The sequence below is a fragment of the Bufo bufo genome, chromosome 3 (genome assembly GCF_905171765.1).
Source record: "Bufo bufo chromosome 3, aBufBuf1.1, whole genome shotgun sequence".
NCBI lineage: Eukaryota > Metazoa > Chordata > Amphibia > Anura > Bufonidae > Bufo > Bufo bufo.
Genome location: NC_053391.1, coordinates 620,551,947 through 620,577,031, shown reverse-complemented (window position 1 = coordinate 620,577,031; position 25,085 = coordinate 620,551,947). Strand labels below are relative to the sequence as shown.

The 25,085-nt window shown below is 39.1% G+C and overlaps 1 protein-coding gene across 1 annotated transcript in view; it reads right to left on the bottom strand.

Annotated features, from left to right (window-relative positions):
* Positions 1-8,082: 8,082 nt before the first annotated feature.
* The window catches only part of TRPC4 (transient receptor potential cation channel subfamily C member 4), a 467,661-nt gene continuing 450,658 nt past the window's right edge, over positions 8,083-25,085 (bottom strand). Inside the window, exons 8-11 of the mRNA XM_040422436.1 lie at positions 20,264-20,458; positions 16,750-16,791; positions 12,447-12,536; positions 8,083-8,766 (exon numbers count right to left, since the gene is read on the bottom strand). Of these exons, the coding sequence (XP_040278370.1) occupies positions 8,083-8,766; positions 12,447-12,536; positions 16,750-16,791; positions 20,264-20,458 (1,011 nt within the window). The remainder of the gene's footprint in view (positions 8,767-12,446; positions 12,537-16,749; positions 16,792-20,263; positions 20,459-25,085) is intronic.

Here is a 25,085-nt window from a genome sequence, read left to right as displayed (position 1 = left end):
GCCTGTTTCCTGAGCTGTATGCTGTCCGGCCCAGGCATCATGATGATGATTACGTCATTGTGCCGCCTCTGCCAGGCTCTGATAGGCTACACTAGGCACTAGTCCTGTAGCCTGTCGGAGGGAAAGGTGGGACAGCACCTAACTGTATTGCCGTCTTGAGGATGACAATACATAATTAGTGGTGTGCCTGGCTTTGGGGCTCCTGTGTACATCTAACGTTCCCCGGTTTTCACAGTACTGGCCTGCAACCTAGACCATAACAGGAAGGTGAGAGTTAGTGTAGTGCGTGGGTGGGTTCATATGTCCATGGATGATTTGTCAAAGTTGCAAAAAGGGATGATCATTGGCTTTCAGGGTGAGGGTGGCAGTATTTCTGAAACTGTGCAGTTTGTGAACTGTTCTCGTGCTGCTGTGGAGAAAGTGTGGCTCAATTGTGAAGAAGAGACCTTGAAACTGCAGAGCACCACGTGCCACTGATGTGAGAGGTGAATTTAAGCTATGAAAGTGTGCAAGGGTGGACCGACACTATCCAGTGAAGTAGCTCAACACCAAAATGAACCAAGTTGCTACCAGACGTTAAGGTTGCTAACAGTTCAGCGAACCCTATTGCGTTTAGGGCTCCAAAGCAGATAGATGGTCACTGCACCTCTGCTACATTGCATTGGCAGAATAGGCTTCAATTTTCGTGGCAGTATTAGAATTGGAATGCTGCCGATTGACATAGTGTTGCCTTCACCGATGACTCACATTTTCTGCTTCATTGAATGGATGGACTTTGGTGTATGAAACGAGAACCTTTGTGAATATACACCTTGCAAACATTACTGGAAGAACACAAGCTGGTGGTGGCAGGGTTATGGTCTGGGGAATGTTTTCTTGTCATTCTCTGGGCTGAGTCATTGGATCGGTCAATATATACGAAAGGCAATAAAGACACTCCACATCAATGTTTTTTTTATCACTGATATTTTTACTCTTGACCAAGATTCCAAATCAAAGGAAGAAAAAAGACATTTCATGGAGACAAAATGGTGATCTTGTAGATGACACAATGTATGCATTAGTGTTACCACAGCAACCTCCACAGCGTGTGTTTTATGGTAGACAATTTAAAGGGGTTGTCAGCCATCTTATACTGATGACCTATCCTCAGGCTAGGTCATCAATATCTGACCTGTGGGTGTCTGACACCCCAGTCCATTGTGTAGTGGATGGAGCTGGTTACTGCAAAGCTGCTCCTTTTGAAGTGATTGGGAGCAGCACTTCAGTAAGCAGCTACATAATAGGAGTTGTCTAGTTCTGGCACATATTTCCGACACTGGAGCATATTTCCGACTTTTGAACAGATTAGTGGAGTTGCAGGTTGTAAGAACCCCACCGATCAGATATTGATGACCTATCCTGAGGATAAGACATCAGTGTAAAAGGACTGGGCAACCCCTTTAAGTCATTTTAGTATTTAACTCTTGAACATGAACTTAAAGAAGTACTCCAGTCAGCACACAGTGTTACACTGATAAGGCTTAGAAATTCTACCATAAAAAACTATAATCGTATTTTTAGTTATTTACCATGATATATATATATTTTTTTACACTAGGTGGCGCTCACTTGTTACAGGCACATCTAGAAACTGGTGCTTCTTTATGAAATATGAGATAATTTAAAGGTGTATTTTGCTTTTGACAGACAGATACAGTACTGTATAATGACAATTGATACACATTTCCAATATACTTTTTACTTCTATTTTTCAAGATCTCTATTTGCATCCATTAAATTGGGAAACTTCTTTGTTTATTTTCAGTTGATACATAAAGGATATTAAAGGGGTTATCCTGGAAAATATATTGATGACTTAAGACTCCGAATAGGTCATCATTATCATATCAGCGAGGGTCCAAGTCCCAGCACCCCCACCGATCAGCTGTTTCAGGGAACCGCTGCACTCACCGGAGCTCTGCTGAGCGATGCAGGATCCTGGCAGCTTTCTATGGACAGTGCCGTACATTGTATAGTGGCACTGCTTGGTATTGCAGCTCAGCCCCATTGACTTAAATGGGGCTGAGCTGCAATTAGACCATGTGACCGATGTACAGTGATTTCACTGGCCTAGGAAGAGGCTGCAGCACTGGCCCTTTCTAATAGCTCGCCCCCCCCCCCCCCCCCCCCCCCCCCACAGATCTTATACTGATGACCTATCAGTCAGTTTTTAAAGCTTTACTTGCAGTGGAACACTTTTTGGGCCTTTTTTGGCTTGTAGAAAAACATCGACCACATCTGAGTTGGCATTTCTGGTTTTCTATTTTGTCATAAGATGGTAGTGAGGGATCCGTCGTGTAATGGATACCAATGGCAGCGGACGGACTCCAGTAACTATAATGGAGTCAGGTTCCATCATGGTATCCTCCATTTTACAGGAAAAAAGATGCAGTGCTTTGTTCTCCAGCATGATAGAATCTGGGCATATGTTTCACTATTGATTTTCAGGCAATAACTGGGAAAAAAATAAGAGGGTGGTTCCAAAATAGAAACCATGTTTTAACTGACAATCCCTAGCCCTTATACAGATGATGCTTCTTGTTCATTTAGTCTGGACCTTTCTTTTAAAGAGAAATAGGGTTGAGATAGATCAAGTAGATCTGAAGTCACTTCAGTCAAAACTTTGTTTGAATAATGTATGGAGATCCGTCTCCATACAGCATTTAAATGTATGGGCTCCGGCGAGGTGAAATTCATTATCCCCGAAGTCGCGGGAGACTTCGTTGAATAACTTCGGACTTCAATGCTATTACTTGAAAACCATTTCAAAACTTGAATCCGAAGCCGACTGACATTTCTAAAACAGGCAACAGGTATGTTGACATTTTCCATATATAGTTACATTTTAGTTTTGGACTGGGGTTTTGCCTTAAACTAAGACATCTCACAGCAGGAGTACTGTTAGAGAGTGTAAAGACTAGAAGGACATATGCCATGGGTGTTGTGGGTATAGAAGGGGTGTCCCTGGCATCAGCATCAAAAGAGTTAATACAATTTTAATAATTATTTGCATACATTTTCTTTGGCAGCAGACTCATTTGCATGGGTAAGCAGATATGCCACCCAGCAAGAGCAGCGCAGGGCAGACTGATAACTGCGTTATTGGGATAAATTTACATTTATTAACCCTCTTGAAAAATCACACAAAATCTTTGATCGAGAGCCTTGTTCTCTGTATTATGGTAAGTGGTTAATACGCTTGTCATTTAACACAACATTACTTGTTAACACAAAGTATTAGGTTATTACAAAGGTATTACCATGGAGATTTAGACATCAAGCCTCATGCACCCGCCAGCTCTGTACAAGAACCAAGAAGCATTTCATCTCTGTTGCATATTGCAGATGTTTCCCATCCAATAAAATATATGGTAAAGTAATGACTAAAAGCAGTAGCTTTCCATTAATTAAACTGTCACTATGGTTGATTAAAAGTTTTATAAAACACTTTTGGATGCAGTTTTTAAAATCGTTTCTTCAAATGGTCTTTATTAAAAATTTTCAAGTTATTTTCAGCCGTCAATTTCAGTGCATCTGCAGATTGCTTCTTCTGCTTCTCAGCGAGTCCATCAGAAAGCTCCTATGACAGCTCGATCTATAGCCTTTATCTCTAGTTCCTTGACAGCTCATAAACACTTGTTTACGCTAAGCTCTTATCAAACTGATAAGAATATGGCTTAACAAATCACTAGTCAGACCACACATGGAGTAATGTGTATAGTTTTGGGCTCCTGTGAGCAAGACAGACATAGCAGAGCTGGAGAGAGATCAGAAGAGGGCAACTAAAGTAACTGGAATGGGGGGACTACCGTACCCAGAAAGAGTATCAAAATTAGGGTTGTTCAGTTCAGAATAAAGATGAATGAGGAGAGGTCTAATTACTATGTATAAATATATCAGGGTTCAGTACAGAGATCTCTCCTATCAACTATTTATCCCCAGGACTGTGACTGTGATGAGGGGACATCCAAACATAGAAGAGGATTCTTTGCGGGACATTGCAGCTGTAAAAAGGAGCATTTTTGTACTGGCACACATTATAAAAGAGCATTAAATAGAGTAGTTTTTTGCACTGATGCACATTATAAGGGAGCATTTTTTGTACTGGCACACATAATAAGGGAGCATTTTTGTACTGGCAATCGGTATAAGGTGGCCACTAAGGGGACATTTCTTCTATATGGGGCACTAAAAGGGTTATTTTTTTGTACTGGTACATGTAATAAGGGAGAATTGTATTGGCACACATAATAGGGTAATTTTGTACTGCCACACATTTAAAGGAGCATTTTTGTACTGGCACACATTGCAAGGTTGGATTATTTTACTGGCAAACATTATAAGGGTTCATTTTTTGTATATGAACACATTATAGGGGAAATTATTACTACTGGGGCACTATGGGGGCATTATTACTTATGGGGGCAAAATTAGGGACATTATTACTATTAAGTGCACTATTACCACATAGTGCACTCTGGCAGAGAAGTATTACTATTGGTGGGACTTTTGGGAGGCACCCTGGCACAGTATCAGCTTAGTACAATTATTTTTGGAGGACACTATATTTACTGCACTATAAGTGTCAGGGACACTATTTGCTGGGCACACTGATAATTATTTAAGGGGAACTATCTGTGTGGTAATAGTATTTTCAAGGGGATTATCTGTTTCTGCAGTATAGTATAGAGGAGCACAATATTAGAGGTGGCAGGATGGGGTGTTCAGAAGGTCGGGAGGAGGATGGAAAAGTAGTTGTCAAATTCTGCAGAGACAAGAGAACACTGAAAGAATTAATCATGATGGTCTGTTCTGAATGGAAAAGATAAAGAAAAAAATGGGGGGTGCCCTTTTAGTTTTTTGCCTCAGGCAGCAGAAAGGATAGGTGCACCCCTGCTGAGTAGTAGAAGAAACTTAATTCTTTAGATGAAAAACTGTTGACAATTTTTAATAAAGGCCATTTGAAGAAATTATTTTAGCCCAAAATCTATAGTTACATAGTTAATACAGTTGAAAAAAGACATAAGTACATCGAGTTAAACCAAGCGATGGGTGGGGACGTGAATCCCAGAAGTAAGTGAGACTTAGATATCTATATATTTTCATAAGCATTAATGTCATAAAAAAAAAAAAATTGTTCCCAAAGGTCTCTATAACCTTATTGATTGATATAAGTGTTTTACATTTGTAAGTAGAATTCTGTAAAACTAGGACTCCACAGTAACACAGAGTTCCCCGCCATTCGTAATATAATTGTGCAAGAACCTGCATATGAATGGCAAGTTTCCATTCTGAATAATTCTGGAGCAACTTTGCAATTACCACCAACATTTAGCTTTTGTTTCTTTTGCAACCATTTTAAGGTTGAATGCTACGTTATTTCCTATAGGGAACCATTGTAGTGGCGAGAGAAACGCTGCAATTTTACTGTAGGTGGGTGGTGAATGTGTGTTGCAGTGGAGGCCGAAATGTTTAGAATTATTTTTCAGAATCAGTATAAATGTTCTATATTCAAAGGCAAATGAAAGGGAAATGAATGTCAGAGTACATTATTATTATTATTATTATTATTATTATTAATATAACTATCATTACTAGATATAGCCCTATGTATTGAAGTATAATTTTAATTATATTATCTTTTTATTTTATTAATATTTATTTGTATTTAATTTTTAACTCTCATCCTACAGTTTACACTGGTCTTTTCTAAGTTAATAATTCTCAATCTTTTTACCACAAGGGACCTGTTATACAATTACTGTCTGAAGAACCACTACCAGATTTCAAGGAATCCCAGGTTTGCACCAAACCCCATCTGAAAAACAATGTTTTAAGTCCCAGAAATTTTTAAAGAGCTATTTAATTTGTTCTCATTTGGTATGCAAGCAATGTTGGCAGTTTAACTTTCTTTCTAGCAAGTCTAGTTCTTTGGGCAGTAACTGTTGATCTATACAGTACTTCTGATCAACAAATATTTCTCTAATTAAAGGAAAACGAATGGTTCATCCCTCTTTCCTACTTCCGTAATTAGCATCCACAAAGCCTGAATTTCTTGAGTTTCTACTGAGCTGAACTTAAATCACTACTGGCTTGCATAGGGATCTAAATTTAGTGAATCTGGGGGAGTCCCAGGTACTAGGGCCTTAATACAGACACTTAAATGTAGACAAACTATGACCACCTGAATCCAGCGTAAGAGTTCTCTTTTGTTCATAGTTTTATATTTATCACATTATCAAAAATATTACCCCAAGTGAGGGCAACTGGATTTTGGCATACATTGCGCGGAAATTTGGCACAATTTGACTGAACTAGGTTTAGAGAAATAATCTACGCCTTGCCCAACAGGAGTGTGTGGCTTTGCAAGAAAGAGGTTAGACTGCATGGGAAAGAGGTGCGACCCAACAGGAGACGTTTTGCTCCAAATCTGGGCTAAATTCTGGCATAAAATGGTGTCATAAAGTCAGCCAACAAAGTGAGATAGAAGTGTCTATCCTTGCACCACATTAATCATCCATCCTGAGCCAGTGTGATCAGTCTGATGTGTAGTATTTAGTAACATATAAATGTAGTAATTTGATCAATACATTGCTTACCTTGTAGTATTTAGTTACAGCCTGTTTAACCCAAAGCTGCATTCAGCATTCTATAAACTTCAGAGCTGAAATCTCACAATAGTCCTTGCTGGATCAATGTCTGCAAGAGGTTCTTTTGATAATTATAATTTTGGGTCATCTGCACACCAGACACTGAACAGTAATTTGATTCAAGAAAAATCAATTGTCACACTATTGTTTGGGATCAAGTAAGCTGTTGGGGATTTGTATGTTCACAAGTTTTCTGATTATTTCCAATAAATAAAAAAAAACAGCAGAACTGTGAATGCAGCTCTGGTTTTTAATGCCAGCTGTAATTCTGAATATATGCAAGATAAGTAATGGCATGTATTTACAAAGTTATTCTTCTAAGTGTATATTACATCAATATATAAATTCAAATTTTGCTAGATATAATGACGAAACAAAGGGCAGCGTGACTGGTGCTGCGTGCTCACGAGTTATCGATGGGTGCCTATGCTACTGGCATAGTAATGGGCACACAAATAGTGTAGAGCACCAAATTAATGCACATTAAACAAACAGATGTAAGGCGCCAAGAATTTGTTTGGAGCTTGCTTCATCTGTAACCTTTAATGTGAATCCATGATGTACAGTGTGAATATAACCAATAGATGTTGAAAGTAATGATTTAACAAAAAAACATTTCAATGGAAATTCCTTTGGTACAAAGGAAAAAACAAGGAGGAGTCGGTCTATTCTTCCTATAAGGGTTGTCTTCTTCAAGGTTTCTCTGCAAGTTCTATTCTAATCTGTGGAAAAAACCAAAGCCAACACAATCAAGGATTTTGAAGATACAGATCTTCCACAGTTTTTGAATCCAGTTCAAATAGTTTCCTCCTCCCCAAGAAGCACAGTGAGAACTATATAAAGTAAGATTCCACCTTCTTCTTGGTTCATATCCTTTACTCCTATGGTTTTGTGCAATACACAGTAAAACACCCTGTACATAGAAGAATATGTTCTCTAATATTCCCTGAGCTTCATACCTATTTCCATACGGAGCACAATTTGTACCATCAATACATTATAGTAGGTGTCTTTAATTACATCCTATCAAGAAATAATGTATAATAGCATTAACAGATTACTTCAGTACGTTCAATAGGATTATTTTGCATAGTCTAACATATGAAGGTATTGACATAGAGATATACCGATAGCAACTGCATGGATTATTGCAAAAAGACAAAAAGAAAAATCATAAATGTCAAGAGAGAGTCCACTAGCATACTGTCCTTTTTGTAAATCATACAATCTACAATCTCTAGTGTGCATTCCAATTCCCATAGAGGGTCATATCTGTATAAATGGTTGTCATGCACCAAAGTGGCAATGCTTTAATCAGTCTAGTAAGGAATTATGAAACATCCCAACAAATGCACTTAAAATATAGGTACGTCGTATGTACAGATGGTAATCACAGTCTTGTTATGGTATCTTCTTCTGTGGAGGGTTCTTCTTGTGTGCTCTTTGTTTCGGACTTTAGCTCTTTGCTGAACGTGTGTTTGCCTTTATCTGATTGACTTTGCCCTACTACACTGTGGCCACTGGCAGAAGGCTCTGATGGTTGACATTCCAAGGTGTCCATGTCACATTGAGTTACTTTGCATTGTTCATCCAGTTTGTTAACATTTAATTCAGAGGTAAGTTCTTGGCTTTTTATGGGTGTCGATGTTTTTTCTGTTGGGCTAGATATTTCTGGCTCCAAAATTTCCTCAGAAACGGAGTAAATTTTAGTAGAACTCTGTTCTGTGCTAGTAGTTTTGTTTCTGTGAAAAAGCCCAAAGCTTTTTGTGTCTTTGGCGAATTGAATTTTCTTCTGCTTTTCCTTGGCAGTTATTGAAGCTAACAAAGCAGAGCCATTGCTCACATTGTTATGCTTATCGGTTGTTATGTCTCCCAATCGAGGACGAATCATCGTGGTTATGTTATAGAAGCTGAGGCTGCTCTCCTGCGTTCTACTTTTATTATCCCTGGGTTTACATTTCTCTTCTGCTTCCTCTGATACATTGTACATTTTAGTGTTGTGAAGATTTAACTTGTTTCCCTTTAACAAACCCAAGACTTCAAAACGGAAACTCGAAATATCTTGCTTTAGTTCCTATGAGAAATGAACAAAATCTGTGTCATCACCAGAATAAGATATAAGAATAGCAATTGTGCAGCTCGTCATAAAACTGTCTCCGTTTTCTAATGCTTTACAGGGTTATACTCTAATTCGTCTAAAAATCTAACATATTTTTATTTCTTTACCCTGCTTGAACCATTATTACACTTACTGTCATTTTATACAAGCACTCTGATTAGTCAAGACACTGATGTCACTCAAGGATCCAACAGGTTATATAGTATTTCCTTCTTCTTTTCTGCTGAGGCTGTCAGTACTATAGGTTATTCTAAAACACAACCCAAATAGTGGCCAATAGACCACAGCTAATAACGTGAAAGTTAAAGAGGCGGAAACAGCTATTCCATCATTGATCATAATACGTTTTGGAAACTCCAACCTAGATGAGCCATGAGGCATGTTTTATGAGCCCTGTCTATTAGGTATATTCAAGAGTCATATCTTGGATCAGATCTTCAAAACAATGGCCATAATAAATCACTTTTGTTTCACCATTAAACTAAGTCTTGATCATTGATAATAATATGTTGACCAATGATCATCGAAGTGGGTTGGGAACATATGTAGCGGTGCTGAAAAGTTTGTGAACCCTTCTAAATTTTCTATATTTCTGCAAAAATTTTCACACAGGTCCTGAAAGCAGATAAAGATTACCAAATCAAATAAATGAGTAAAAAATATTAGGCTTGGTCATTTATTTATTGAGGAAAATGACCCAATATCAAATAACTGTGAGTGGGAAAGGTATGTGTACCTTTAGGATTAGCAGATAATTTGAAGGTGAAATTAGAGTCAGGTTGTTTTTATTCAAGGGGGTGAAAATCAGGTTTGAGTGGACAACCTATTTATTTTAAAGAACAAGTACCTATCAAAGTCCGAATTTCACAACATGTTTGTTGAAGTGAGCATGGCATGATCAATGGAGATTTCTGAGAACCTCAGAAGAAGAGATGTTGACACTTATCATGCTGGGTAAGGTTAAAAAACCATCTCTAAAGTGTTTGGACTCCACTAATCATACAGACTATGTACAAATAGAGGAAATTCAAGACCATTAGGATGATCAGGAGTGGTCAACCAACAAAGATCACACCAACAGCAGGGCATGTAATTGTTTGTGAAGTCACAAAGGAACCCAAGGTAACCTCAAAGCTCTTTATTGTACTTTTAGGACTTGTGTAAAAATCTGATGTAGTTTTAGGTCAAATTTATGCAGAAATATGGCAATATTCAAAGGGTTCACAAATGTTCAACCATCACTATATGACGTTTTGTACATGTTTCTATTAATGGTCAATCCAGAACTTATACTGAAAAATGGAAAATGTTAGGACGTCCAAGAGATAGGCAAATAATGATTTTTTTGTAGGTATAAGGTTGTTTGAACACTCAATATTATTCATAGAAACATAGAAACATAAAAACATAGAAACATAGAAACATAGAAACATAGAATGTGTCGGCAGATAAGAACCATTTGTACTGAGCACAATACTCCAAATGAGGTCTCACTAGTGCTCTGTAGAGCAGCATGAGCACCTCCCTCTTTCTACTGGTAATTCCTCTCCCTATACACCCAAGCATTCTGCTAGCATTTCCTGCTGCTCTATGACATTGTCTGCCTACCTTTAAGTCTTCTGAAATAATGACCCCTAAATCCCTTTCCTCAGATACTGAGGTTAGGACTGTATCACTGATTTTATATTCTGCTCTTGGGTTTTTACGCCCCAGGTGCATTATCTTGCACTTATCAACATTAAATTTTAGTTGCCATATTTTTGACCATTCCTCTAGTTTTCCTAAGTCCTTTTCCATTTGGTGTATCCCTCCAGGAACATCAACCCTGTTACAAATCTTTGTGTCATCAGCAAAAAGACACACCTTACCATCGAGGCCTTCTGCAATTTCGCTGATAAAGATATTAAACAATATGGGTCCCAGAACAGATCCCTGAGGTACCCCACTGGTAACAAGACCTTGGTCTGAATATACTCCATTGACTAAAACCCTCTGTTGTCTGTCCCTCAGCCACTGCCTAATCCATTAAACAATATGGGAGTCCAAGCCCAAAGACTGCACTTTATTGATAAGCTTTCTATGTGGGACAGTATCAAAAGCCTTACTAAAGTCTAGATAAGCGATGTCTACTGCACCTCCTCCATCTATTATTTTAGTCACCTAATCAAAAAAATCAATAAGATTAGTTTGACATGATCTCCCTGAAGTAAACCCATGCTGTTTTTCATCTTTCAATCCATGGGATTTTAGATGTTCCATAATCCTCTCCTTAAGTATGATTTCCATTAATTTCCCCATTATTGATGTCAGGCTTACTGGCCTATAGTTGCCTGATTCCTCCCTACTACCTTTCTTGTGAATCGGCACAACATTTGCTAATTTCCAATCTTCTGGGACGACTCCTGTTGCCAGTGATTGGTTAAATAAATCTGTTAATGGTTTTGCTAGTTCACCGCTGAGCTCTTTTAATAGCTTTGGGTGTATCCCATCAGGCCCCTGTGACTTATTTGTATTAATTTTAGACAGCTGACTTAGAACCTCTTCCTCTGTAAAGACACATGCATCAAAAGATTCATTAGTCTTCTTTCCTAACTGAGGTCCTTCTCCTTCATTTTCCTTTGTAAAAACTGAACAGAAATATTCATTGAGGCAGTCAGCTAGTTCTTTATCTTCTTCCATATACCTTCCTTCTTTTGTTTTTAATTTGGTAATTCCTTGTTTTAGTTTCCTTTTTTCATTTATGTATCTGAAGAATGCCTTCTCGCCTTTTTTCCCTGACTGAGCTAATATCTCTTCTGCCTGTGCTTTGGAAGCTCTTATAACTTTTTTGGCCACTCTCTGCCTAATCTTATAAATTTGTCTGTCATCCTCGTTTTTTTTTTTTTTTTTTATAATTCCTAAATGCTATCTTTTTGTTTTTAATGATTTTGGCCACTTCTGCTGAGTACCACAGTGGTCTCTTCCTTTTTTTGCTTTTACTGACAAGCCTAATGCAATTTTCTGTTGCCTTCAATAGTGCCACTTTTAAGTAGTCCCATTTCTCCTGGACTCATAAATCCATTATTGCCATATCATGGAAATTTCTTCCATTAGAAAAAACATATTTCTAAAATAAATTATCTGAATTATATAGAATGCTGAATAAATATGTGGCGTATACTAATGAGGCACATACTGTATAACACCAACAACTATTTAGTATGGAGCCATAGGGTCCCTCAATATACCATTAGAAAGAGAAGATCCATCTAGTATCTTGGGAAGGCATAAAATTCAATTTGATTTCATGCTTGTAAAATCCATCAGGAGAACAGGTATATAGGCAATACCATTAATGCTTACATGTTTCAAGCGCTTACCGTGCTCTTAATCATAGTTATGATTAAGATCACTGTAAGCATTTATGTTACTGTCAGAGGAAAAATACTAAAAACAGGGGAGAAACTACTGTAAGTATATAAGTAGGCACATTTTCATCTCTCCCCAATCACATAATTAATACAGTATATACTGTAATTAATGCATTCAATGTATCAATTATTCACAGTGAAAAAAGGCCAAATTGACTTATCTAAAGAATGCATAAAATTAACTAGGAATAAACAACTGAAACAAGAATAGTGAAAATGTGATACCTTAAAGTTTTCTTCTGTTAACCCTTCTTCAGTCTTAGCATCCCTGATCATTGCAGCAACATATCTCTTAACAAGATTCCTCATAACCTCCTGGCAAAAAAAGGGGCCAAACATTTAATTTTCATGGTCAATAAACAAAAATGAAAGAATTTCAATTTGGTCATAAATCAGCTTAGAAGATCACTCAGAAGAGGAAAAAGAGGAACTAGAAGACCAAATCATTAGAAAGCCAGTCTGATAGATTAGCTTGTGCCATATACAGGTCCTTCTCAAAAAATTAGCATATTGTGATAAAGTTCATTATTTTCTGTTATGTACTGATAAACATTAGACTTTCATATATTTTAGATTCATTACACACAACTGAAGTAGTTCAAGCCTTTTCTTGTTTTAATATTGATGATTTTGGCATACAGCTCATGAAAACCCAAAATTCCTATCTCAAAAAATTAGCATATCATGAAAAGGTTTTCTAAACAAGCTATTAACCTAATCATCTGAATCAACTAATTAACTCTTAACACCTGCAAAAGATTCCTGAGGCTTTTAAAAACTCCCAGCCTGGTTCATTACTCAAAACCACAATCATGGGTAAGACTGCCGACCTGACTGCTGTCCAGAAGGCCATCATTGACACCCTCAAGCAAGAGGGTAAGACACAGAAATAAATTTCTGAACGAATAGGCTGTTCCCAGAGTGCTGTATCAAGGCACCTCAGTGGGAAGTCTGTGGGAAGGAAAAAGTGTGGCAGAAAACGCTGCACAACGAGAAGAGGTGACCGGACCCTGAGGAAGATTGTGGAGAAGGACCGATTCCAGACCTTGGGGGACCTGCGGAAGCAGTGGACTCAGTCTGGAGTAGAAACATCCAGAGCCACCGTGTACAGGCGTGTGCAGGAAATGGGCTACAGGTGCCGCATTCCCCAGGTCAAGCCACATTTGAACCAGAAACAGCGGCAGAAGTGCCTGACCTGGGCTACAGAGAAGCTTTTTTCGGATGAAAGCAAATTTTGCATGTCATTCGGAAATCAAGGTGCCAGAGTCTGGAGGAAGACTGTGGAGAGGGAAATGCCAAAATGCCTGAAGTCCAGTGTCAAGTACCCACAGTCAGTGATGGTCTGGGGTGCCATGTCAGCTGCTGGTGTTGGTCCACTGTGTTTTATCAAGGGCAGGGTCAATGCAGCTAGCTATCAGGAGATTTTGGAGCACTTCATGCTTCCATCTGCTGAAAAGCTTTATGGAGATGAAGATTTCATTTTTTAGCACGACCTGGCACCTGCTCACAGTGCCAAAACCACTGGTAAATGGTTTACTGACCATGGTATTACTGTGCTCAATTGGCCTGCCAACTCTCCTGACCTGAACCCCATAGAGAATCTGTGGGATATTGGGAAGAGAAAGTTGAGAGACGCAAGACCCAACACTCTGGATAAGCTTAAGGCCGCTATCGAAGCATCCTGGGCCTCCATAACACCTCAGCAGTGCCACAGGCTGATTGCCTGCATGCCACGCCGCATTGAAGCAGTCATTTCTGCAAAAGGATTCCCGACCAAGTATTGAGTGCATAACTGAACTTAATTATTTGAAGGTTGACTTTTTTTGTATTAAAAACACTTTTCTTTTATTGGTCGGATGAAATATGCTAATTTTTTGAGATAGGAATTTTGGGTTTTCATGAGCTGTATGCCAAAATCATCAATATTAAAACAAGAAAAGGCTTGAACTACTTCAGTTGTGTGTAATAAATCTAAAATATATGAAAGTCTAATGTTTATCAGTACATTACAGAAAATAATGAACTTTATCACAATATGCAAATTTTTTGAGAAGGACCTGTATATATCAGCTGCAATGGCTAAATTTTCCAAAATTATTATTGAAGAACATATTACAAAAATAATTTTCAGCCTAAAATACATGTAATAAACAAAAGAAATCGATCCAAAATAGTTTTCTAAAGCTGAAACACCCTTTAACCATTCCCATGACTCAAAATAATTGATGTGTTATGGTCATACTGGTAAGGAATTTTTCTAAAGAGCCATAATAAACAATGTTAGATAGCAGCAAGGATTCCACACACTAGTGTTGAACAGGGTCCTCTTGTTATAATGGTTAGTGTTGAGCGCGAATATTCTAATATCAAATTTTTTGGGCGAATATCGGCACTTCGCTAATTCGCGAATATTTCGAATATAGTGCTATAAATTCGATATTTCGAATATTCTTTTTTTTTTTTGTTATATTTTTTTCTTTCCCACTTCCCAAAAGTAGTTCTTACCTGTCCTTAGGATTCCTGGCTTCCTGGCTGCTCTAGTCAGTGCCCGTTGCCGCTTCTGACGACTTCCGTGCTCATGGAGCGTCCCCATCACCATGGGAACGTCTCCATACTAGAATGTACTGTCGGATTTGAGAATTACGTTGAAATCGCAATTCGATTATTTCAAGTTATAATAATCGAATTTCGATTTTAACTTAGCACTGCTATATTCCATATTCGTTAATTCTAGCCTAATATGGACTATAGCAGTGCTAAGTTAAAATCGAAATTCGATTATTATAACTTGAATTAATCGAATTGCTATTTCAACTTGGACCTGGTTTACTATGGTTGGCTTGGTAGAATTAGCGAATATGACGAATGTATTCGTCATATTCCTCAAAACGAAGATAACGAAGTATTCTACATCTTCGTTTTAGCTCCATATTCGTCAACTTCGCTAATTCTAGCAATCAAATAGGAAGGTTGACTATAGAGACAGCTAAGTTTAATTCGCTATGCGATTATATTACTTTGCTTTTTTTTTTTTTTTTTTTTAAATAGAATCATTATAATAAAGTATTTAACTATTCGATTTTTAAAAAAAAAAGCAAAGTAATATAATCGCATAGCGAATTAAACTTAGCTGTCTCTATAGTCAACTTTCCTATTTAATTGCTAGAATTAGCGAAGTTGACGAATATGGAGCTAAAACGAAGATGTAGAATACTTTGTTATCTTCGTTTTGAGGAATATGACGAATACATTCGTCATATTCGCTAATTCTACCAAGCCAACCATAGTAAACCAGGTCCAAGTTGAAATAGCAATTCGATTAATTCAAGTTATAATAATCGAATTTTGATTTTAACTTAGCACTGCTATATTCCATATTCATTAATTCTAGCCTAATATGGAATATAGCAGTGCTGTTAAAATCGAAATTCGATTATTATAACTTGAATTAATCGAATTTCTATTTCAACTTGGACCTGGTTTACTATGGTTGGCTTGGTAGAATTAGCGAATATGATGAATGTATTCGTCATATTCCTCAAAACTAAGATAACAAAGTATTCTACATCTTCGTTATAGCTCCATATTCGTCAACTTCGCTAATTCTAGCAATCAAATAGGAAGGTTGACTATAGAGACAGCTAAGTTTAATTCGCTATGCGATTATTTTACTTAGCTTTTTTCTTTTTATAAATAGAATCATTATAATAATTTATTATAATGATTCTATTTATAAAAAAAAAAAGCAAAGTAAAATAATCGCATAGCGAATTAAACACAGCTGTCTCTATAGTCAACCTTCCTATTTGATTGCTAGAATTAGCGAAGTTGACGAATATGGAGCTATAACGAAGATGTAGAATACTTCGTTATCTTCGTTTTGAGGAATATGACGAATACATTCGTCATATTCGTCATCTTCGCTAATTCTAGATATCAAACCAATAGGAAAGTAGCCTTAAGTTAAAATCGCAATACGCGATTATTTAAATCGCATAATAATCGCGATAACTCGAATAATGACGAATATTCGATTTCGACTAATATGAAACGAATATTCTATCGAATATTCGCGAATTTCGTCGAAATCGAATATGGCACCTGCCGCTCATCACTAATAATGGTGACTCTGAGAATGATATATATCTTCAGATGAACTGCTTTGTCTGCTAGAAGTTTTCTGAAATCCACCTCCTTGTTCATGTGAGCTTTATTTACCTACTTTGCCCCGCTCCTATATTTCTATATTTTTACCCTTCATCTCTGTGTACTCTATTTGGCAGCTGAGTGAAAGAACAAGCCCACCATGAAGCCAATGACTCTAAAACTGCTTTATATAAAAACAAGGACTGAGTAATTATAAACTATTGTCACTAATCATAAATTAGGAAAATAGAATGATCACTTTATTGCACATATACACATACAGTACTATGAAAAATGCTTTGTAACAATAAAAATTAGTAGTCTACAATAGTGTACTTAATTAAATTATTTAATGTGAATAGTTATGAAACAGTTGAACAACCTGATATTGATTGTGTCTTCGAAGATTATCAGCTGCTCTTCTCTGTTAAAAAAACAAACAAACATGAAATCAACAAAATAAGCCAACCATGTATGTTTAGATGTCTCACTAATACCTTTTGTTTGACAGCCAGCTCTCATTTTTTGATTTTTTTGTATGGGGCACCCACTAAAAATGAGCAAATCGGTTCCGAATTTGTCCCACATTTTTCAAAAAATTCAGTTGAACCCGAATTTCTTGAGTTACATTTTGGGCAAATCAGAGAAAGAGACAGACAGAGAGAATAGACCAGTCAACCCGTAACATTACCATGGATAATAGACATATGAATCCGTTTTTCTTTCTCAGAAAACTAAACATCTTACAACATCAGATGTAATGTAGCTATCCAAAGTCAATGCCCTTTAAGCAGACTTTAAAGCATAACTTTGATGATAACTATGCAAGCATCTCATCTGAACACCGCTCTTGCTAGGTGATTACCCGTTAGCTCAGCAGTGAAAATTGGCTTAGGCCTCTTTCACACTTGCGTTGTCCGGATCCGGCGTGTACTCCACTTGCCGGAATTACACGCCGGATCCGGAAAAACGCAAGTGTACTGAAAGCATTTGAAGACGGAACCGTCTTCCAAATGCGTTCAGTGTTACTATGGCACCCAGGACGCTATTAAAGTCCTGGTTGCCATAGTAGGAGCGGGGAGCGGGGGAGCGGTATACTTACAGTCCGTGCGGCTCCCGGGGCGCTCCAGAATGACGTCAGAGCGCCCCATGCGCATGGATGACGTGATCCATGTGATCACATGATCCATGCGCTTGGGGCGCCCTGACGTCACTCTGGAGCGCCCGGGGAGCCGCACGGAAGGTAAGTACACTGCTCCCCGCTCCCCGCTCCACTTTACCATGGCTGCCAGGACTTTAGCGTCTTGGCAGCCATGGAAACCATTCAGAAAAAGCTAAATGTCGGCTCCGGCAATGCGCCGAAACGACGTTTAGCTTAAGGCCGGATCCGGATCAATGCCTTTCAATGGGCATTAATTCCGGATCCGGCCTTGCGGCAAGTGTTCCGGATTTTTGGCCGGAGCAAAAAGCGCAGCATGCTGCGGTATTTTCTCCGGCCAAAAAACGTTCCGTTCCGGAACTGAAGACATCCTGATGCATCCTGAACGGATTTCTCTCCATTCAGAATGCATTAGGATAATCCTGATCAGGATTCTTCCGGCATAGAGCCCCGACGACGGAACTCTATGCCGGAAGACAAGAACGCAAGTGTGAAAGAGCCCTTAGCTAGCTGAGAGGCCCTTGTTGGGGGGTCTGTGGAGGGACCCTTTTTCATTATGAAAAGCACCTAGTATGCATAAGGAGTACTATAGGCCAGGCAATGCTGCTCTAGTGTTCTGGGAGAAATATATGCAATTTACCATATCTAACTTCTGCTGGCATCAGAGGGCTTAGTTTTCTTTTCCTTTTGGAAAGAAAGCTAATTTGAATATATTTACCAGAAACTCAAGCATATGCAAATTAGCCTTTCATTTAAAAGAATAAGATAGCTAAGCTATTCTGATGACATCAGGTATAAGATATGCATATAGTTCTTCCCAAAATGTAGAGCAGCATTGCCTACCTTCAATTCTCCTCATGCATACTAGATGCTCTCCATAATGAGAAAGATTATCCCTACAGACCTCCAACAAAGACCTCTCATCTAGCTAAGCCAACCTAGACCACAAACCACATTGGAGAAATATTATCCAATGTCAAAGATAAGTAGTAGATACCCATACAATAGAATAGAATAAAACAGAATGTCTAGGTCAAAGTGTGAACATTTTTCTGCCCTGCATGTTTCACTGGTGAGCACCAGCTTCCTCAGGGGTCTACCTGAACATCTCTATTATATTGTATGGGTATCTATCTATCTATCTGTCTTTGACATTGGATATCATACAGTATGTGCTATTCTACTGGAATCAGTTTATCCATTTTCAGTTTTTCTGGGTACCTGTATTATTATTATTATTATTATTATTATTATTATTATTATTATTGAGAATTAGGTGTACATTTATATGTAGGGGGATGTATTTTGCATCCCTCATAGGGTATATATTGTGAACAATATTTTAACATCTTTGCCTTGATGTGACTATAATAAAGATTATTAGAATTAATATCTTTAGGGTGTGCTGTTTTTTTTTATATAGCCCTTCTTTTATACTGTATACTTTAAAGGTGTTCTCAGGGAATAGTGACTTTTTATCTAATTCCCACAGCCTTCCTCTCTAAAGGGAAGATTTGTATGTACTTTCCTGCTCCCCGCAGCTCTGGTTCTCCTGCATGTCCATGATTCGGTCCCCAGACTGTTTTTATCTGGAGTTGGATAGACATGGTCCCATGCTCTGCTGCAGCCAATAACTGGCTTCAGCTGTTAATGTAAACAGTCTGGGGACCCACCAGAGCACAGACATGAGGGAGCCAGATCGAAGGACCAGAGTGGTGGGGAGCAAGTAAGTATGAATCTTCTCTTTACAAAGGTATCATAAGTTGTGTGTATTATTTAAAAAGCAATTACTCCCAGAGAATCCCTTTAAGGTCCCTATAACAGACTGAGCATTGACTCTACATAGCTACATTACAGTAAGTGGTGTGGGGCACACAGATCTTCTTTCAATTTGGAAGGAAAATTGATTTGCACATCTATTACCCAGGGAAATTGATTTATGTAGAATAAATTCAGACACAAATCAAATTGTTTAAAAGAATTGGCAAATCGGACAGTAGACGAGTTTCAAGAAATTCGTCATCTATAGAGCCCACTATCATAGGAGGTGTGGTCTTTTCTTTTCTATGAGAAGAGGAAATTTTGGCCCCCATTGTCTTATGAGACAAATATGGTTCACTATATGTTATTATTGCAGAGAGGGGAGGAAACTATTGCCAGCCGCCACTGGTGGTGGCTTTTCCCCTTTAAAAGCAAAAAGTTAGGGTTTTGAAGTTCAATGTACGCAATCCTTTTCATCCACCCAACATCATCTGATGGGGAAATGTTGGCACATGCCCATATACAAATATATTTGTCCACTCTGGCTTTAGGCCTATATGTATGGCCACCTTCAGGTACTGTAATATCAGATCCACCAGAGGTAGAGTAGTATTTATTTATGTTTGAGCAATTCACACATCCACTCCTTGCACATGATGGGACTGAAGAAGACAGAAAGAGTCCCTGACATTTCCTCATCATGTGACATTAGGCAAGTCATTTTTTTGAGGGATGGAACATGATTTGGATTATATACTTGACAAAAATAAAAACCTGATATTCCAGGTAATACTTATTTTCTATTAGTATGGCCTGATCTCACTGGATGGATTGATTAATGTTTGATCTTTTGCCATATTCTGGCAACATTAAAGTATTTGAATTTATTCCCCACATTATGTGCTATTTTAAGATACTAAAAGCTTCCCTGCTATATGTCCTTCATTTTATGTGGTAATTTATTTTAAGTACTTACCCCTAATGTCCCAAAACTTTTAGGCTTTTTTTTTGTGTACTTCTTGCATATTTGTTTCCGAGCCCATTTACAAAGGTACCACAGCGACTTAGGACTTGGAATTATATTGAAAGGTGTGGGAAGTGTCCCACCTTCTTCAAAGTAACTCATCCAGAGCTTTGTTCTTGCAAACTTCCATTCAATATCTGCGTGATCCTAGGGATGCGATTGGAAAGGAAAATAAATAATAAATAGCACATTTCACATTTGCATAAACATGCTAAGAAGAAATGTATGTTTAATTTTAAGCTCCATTTCAGGATTTTGATGTGTACAGTGCTATCTGGATATATTTAGAACATAATGTTGTGTTATTTTTGGCTAACTATGTATCATATAAGGCCACTTTGAGCTACTCTGTAAGAACAGTTCCAGTTCTGGTGTACTTGAGCCATCTATAAACTACCTGGATATCCATTAATCTGAATACCAACCCAGCAATATAAGTATATCACCCACAGCAGGCACCTTGGCTGTCTTAAGAAAGGGCTTGCCTTTGGTTAACTTCTCTTCCTCATTTGTTAACATTTCTAACTTTAGAAAAATGTAGAGATTTTAACAGTTGTAGCTGGAACTTCTACTTTTGAAATCCACAGAAGGGTTTGTGCTCCCTACCAACACTCTACAATAACCCTACCTATAATATCACCTCTATTCAGTAGTATATTTTTATATTCCAAAAATAAACATATGGTTAGGGCCTGTTATGTTAAATATAGTTTTCCAAAAAAACATTATCACTTAGGAAAGCATAATTTCCCCTGCAACATAATTGAATTGAATCAATGGTCAAATCATGTAATCCATAGGTGATCTTAGTCTTCCAGAGATAGAGAGTAATACATTATATCTGAATTCTGAAGACAAGGATGTTCCCCTTTTATATTCACATAGACATCATTATATGTTGGTATTAGAGATGAGCAAATTTTTCAAAAATTCTATTCGGCCTGTTCGCCGAATTTTCCGAAACGTTTCGATCCTAATTGTATTCGCTGCGAATCACGTTAAAAAACTGCTTTTTCCTGGCTGCAGAGAGCATGTATAGTGGTGTAGAACACTGTGCCTTGCAGTAACATGTATAGGGAGTCTGCTGTGGTAGTGAAACAATACTGTGAGTCAGTATGACATACAGATGACAGGCGTTGGTCTTAGAATCACTGCACACTTCACTTATTTGGGCAGTTACGAGGCCAAAAAAGTAAGAACTCAGCCTTATAGGTTAATTTTAGCGTCAAGAAGGAGTGCACTCCTTTTACACCGTCATCAGCTGATTCCACATAGATGTCTACAGAACCAGCAGTAAGTTTGTGTTGGATTCTCTGATTATTTTGTCCTTCTTCTGATCCGTCAGAACAATAACCCCCCAAAAACGGATCTTGTCTGTGGAGCATCTGCCTTCACTCAGTCAGCATTTGGTCAGTAATCCAACAGTATTGCTAATGCCAAAAAAAAACAGGAGTGGATCCAAAACAGAGATAACACGTGAATAAAATATTTTCATGTCTTCTGTGTTTTGTACCCACTCCTGCTTTTGGCTACCAAATCATACGCCAATTCTGATGGGACCATACAGGCCTTACAGCTGCTACACTGACAGGATCCATTGTGCGTCTCATTTTTCCCTCCTTCTGACAGATCAGAAGAAGGGTCAAATAAATGGTGATGTCATCAAGGCCAAAAAGGCAAAATAGTGGCCCAGTCATGGGGTGGGGAGGGTGGGAGAACAGCTTGAGAAGTCTACAGAGTGGCCCAATGACATAGTGGTGCAGAGTGACATAGTGTTGAGGTAGCAGCAGCATGAGAAGGTCACAGAGTGGCACAATGACATAGTATGAAGGTGGCAGCAGCAGCATGAGGAGGCCACAGAGTGTCCCAGTGACATAGTGTTGATGTAGCAGTAGCATAAAGAGGCCTCAGAGTGGCAAGGTGACATAGTGTGGAGGTGGCAGCAGCATGAGGAGACTACAGAGTGACCCGGTGACAGAGTGTGGAGCTGGGTGTCAATAACAGTACCCGCTGACAATGGTGCGTGTAAGAAGGAGCACTTGGCATCAGATGTGTGGCAGCATTAGAATAGTAGCTGAGACAGGTAGCTAGAAGAAACCGGTCTCTTTTGTCAAGGTTTGGGTGAGGCGGCATGGATGATCTAATCTGATGCATCAGGCATTGGTGGGTGGAAATCCTGGCTGATCCACACCTGATTCATCTTGACAAAGGTCAGTCTCTCCACATTTTGGGTAGATAGGTGATTTCTCCTTGGGGTAACTATGGCCCCCACTGCACTGAACACCCACTCTGATGCCACACTACTGGCCTGGAAGGACAGATTTCCAGGGCAAACTGCCAGTTGCGGCCACAAATCCAGTTTGGCTGCCCAATAGTCCAGCGGATATACGAAGACAGTTGGCAGGGTGCACTCCAAGTATGCCACCACCTGCTGGTTCAGGTTCTGCTCTATGTCTAGCTGCTGGTGAGTAGTTTCTTCACTATGCGGGTGAAGAAAGCTGATCATCAGTGACTCTAGACTCAGGCTGCTGCTGATGGAGCTGGTACTGCTCCTGCCACACCCTTTCCCAGCAGCCATGGCAGTGGAAGGTGAGCACAGAGGGCCCTCCCGGTCAGACCTGGAAGAGCATGGACGATGGCGCAGATAGGCAGCGGCCAACTGACTACATAGGATGTCTCTATAGCAGTTCAGTTTGTCCTCCCTCTCAGCGGGTGTAAAAAAAGGCCCCCCTTTTGGACCGGTAGCAAGGGTCTAACATGGTGGAGTAGTCATCCCTGTGGTGAATGGTGACAGTTCAGCTGTCACTACACAAGTAAGTGAGCATGCATCAGGCCATTTGCGCAAATGACTTGGAGGGACTCCCTGCCTCCATCTCCACTGCATACTGCCACGATGTGTCTGGGTCATCTGATTCATCTTCCTCATCTCCCTCTTGCCCCTTCGTCTGCTCCTCCTCTCCTGTCACTTGTGTATAAAAACCACCCATTTGCTACACATTGCTTGTGCTTCAATGTCCTCCTCCTCCTCTTCCTCCAGTTCAGCCCCCACAGGGCTCATGTGGCCATGAGATGTAGGCACAAAGTCTCCAGTGCCCTGACCAGCCAGATTTACCAGCATATTTTCCAGGATATGAATCAGTGGAATGACATTGTTCATCCTATAGTCCTGGCGACTGATAAATAAAGTGGCCTCCTCAAAGGACACGAGCAAACGGCAGGTGTCACGCATGAGCTGCCACTGACTAACATCAAAGTTACACAGGGGAGCACCTCTGCTTGGATCATCAAGAAATCCTTTATGGCCTTTCTCTGTTCATATAGTCGGACCAACATATGGATTGTGGAATTCCAACGGGTGGAAATGTCGCATATCAGACTATGTTGGGGGACGCCGTTCTGCCACTGCAGCTCAATGAGGGTGTGCTTGGCAGTGTACGATTGGGTGAAGCGCATGCAACATTTCCTGGCAATTTTTAGGATGTCTTGCAGATGGGTGGAAGACTTCAGGAACCGTTTTACAACCAGATTGAACAGATGCAGGGCGCATGGCTCAGCCCTCCTTGACGAAGCACCGACACCATGTTCTTACCGTTGTTGGTCATCAAGGTTCCAATTTTGAGTTGTCACAGAGAAAGCCATGATTCAATTTCCTCCTCTGTGTAACTCCGTTTGCCCAGGCAAACCAGGTGTAGAGGACACGGTGTAGAGGCTGAGGACATTGTGGAGGATGAGGAGGCAGAGGTGGACACTGTCACAGGAGCAACGGCGTGAGAACGCGGAGGCGAAAGCGGCGTCACCTGGCCGAGTTGCTGGTGTGGCTGGGCAGGAACCACATTTACCCAGTGGGCCGTAAAGGACATTATATTGTCCTTGACCTTAGTTATAGCTACGAACCAATTTTCCCAAAAAAGGCTGTATCACAAACAAATTTCACCACTGAATGGCTAATCGATAAATTGTTAGTCCCTACAGAAGATACTCTACAATCACCTATCAATTTTCCCAAAAAAGGCTGTATCACAAAAAAAATTCACCACTAAATGACAATATAAATTCACTGCAGAACGACTAATATGAAGTACTTATTTTTCCAATTAATAAACACCAACAATGGCTGCATGACAATGTAAATTCACTGTAGAATGGCTAATAAGAAGTACTTATTTTTTGCGTTAATAAACACCAACAATGGCTGTATGACAATGTAAATTCACCGCAGAGCGGCTAATAACACATATTTATTTTTCCCATTAATACACCCAACAATGGCTGTATAACAATGTTGGTTCACTGCAGACCGGCTAATAAGACGTATTCTTTTTCCTGTCAATACACCCCAAAAAAAAACATTATTAATACAAACACAATTCACAGCAGAACTGCTGATAGGACGTACATATCTATCCTATTAATACACCCCGTAAATGGCTGTAGTATAATGGAACTTCACCACTGAACAGCAAATTTTTTTTATTTTATGCCACTAATACACGCCAAAAAGGGCTGTAATTTTCTCACTCCCCCCCCCCCACTTATACATGCCAAAAAAGTTTTAGAACATATAACTGCACTGCTGAACGGTTAAAAAAGCTTTAGAACATATAACTGCACAGCGGAACGGCAAATTATATTTAGAATATATAACTGCGGTCGTTAACGGCAAATAAAGTGTTTTTTTTTGGGCCACTAATACACGCCAAAAAGGGCTTTAATTTTCTCACTTCACCACACAACAGTAGGGATGAGCGAACCCGAACTGTATAGTTCGGGTTCG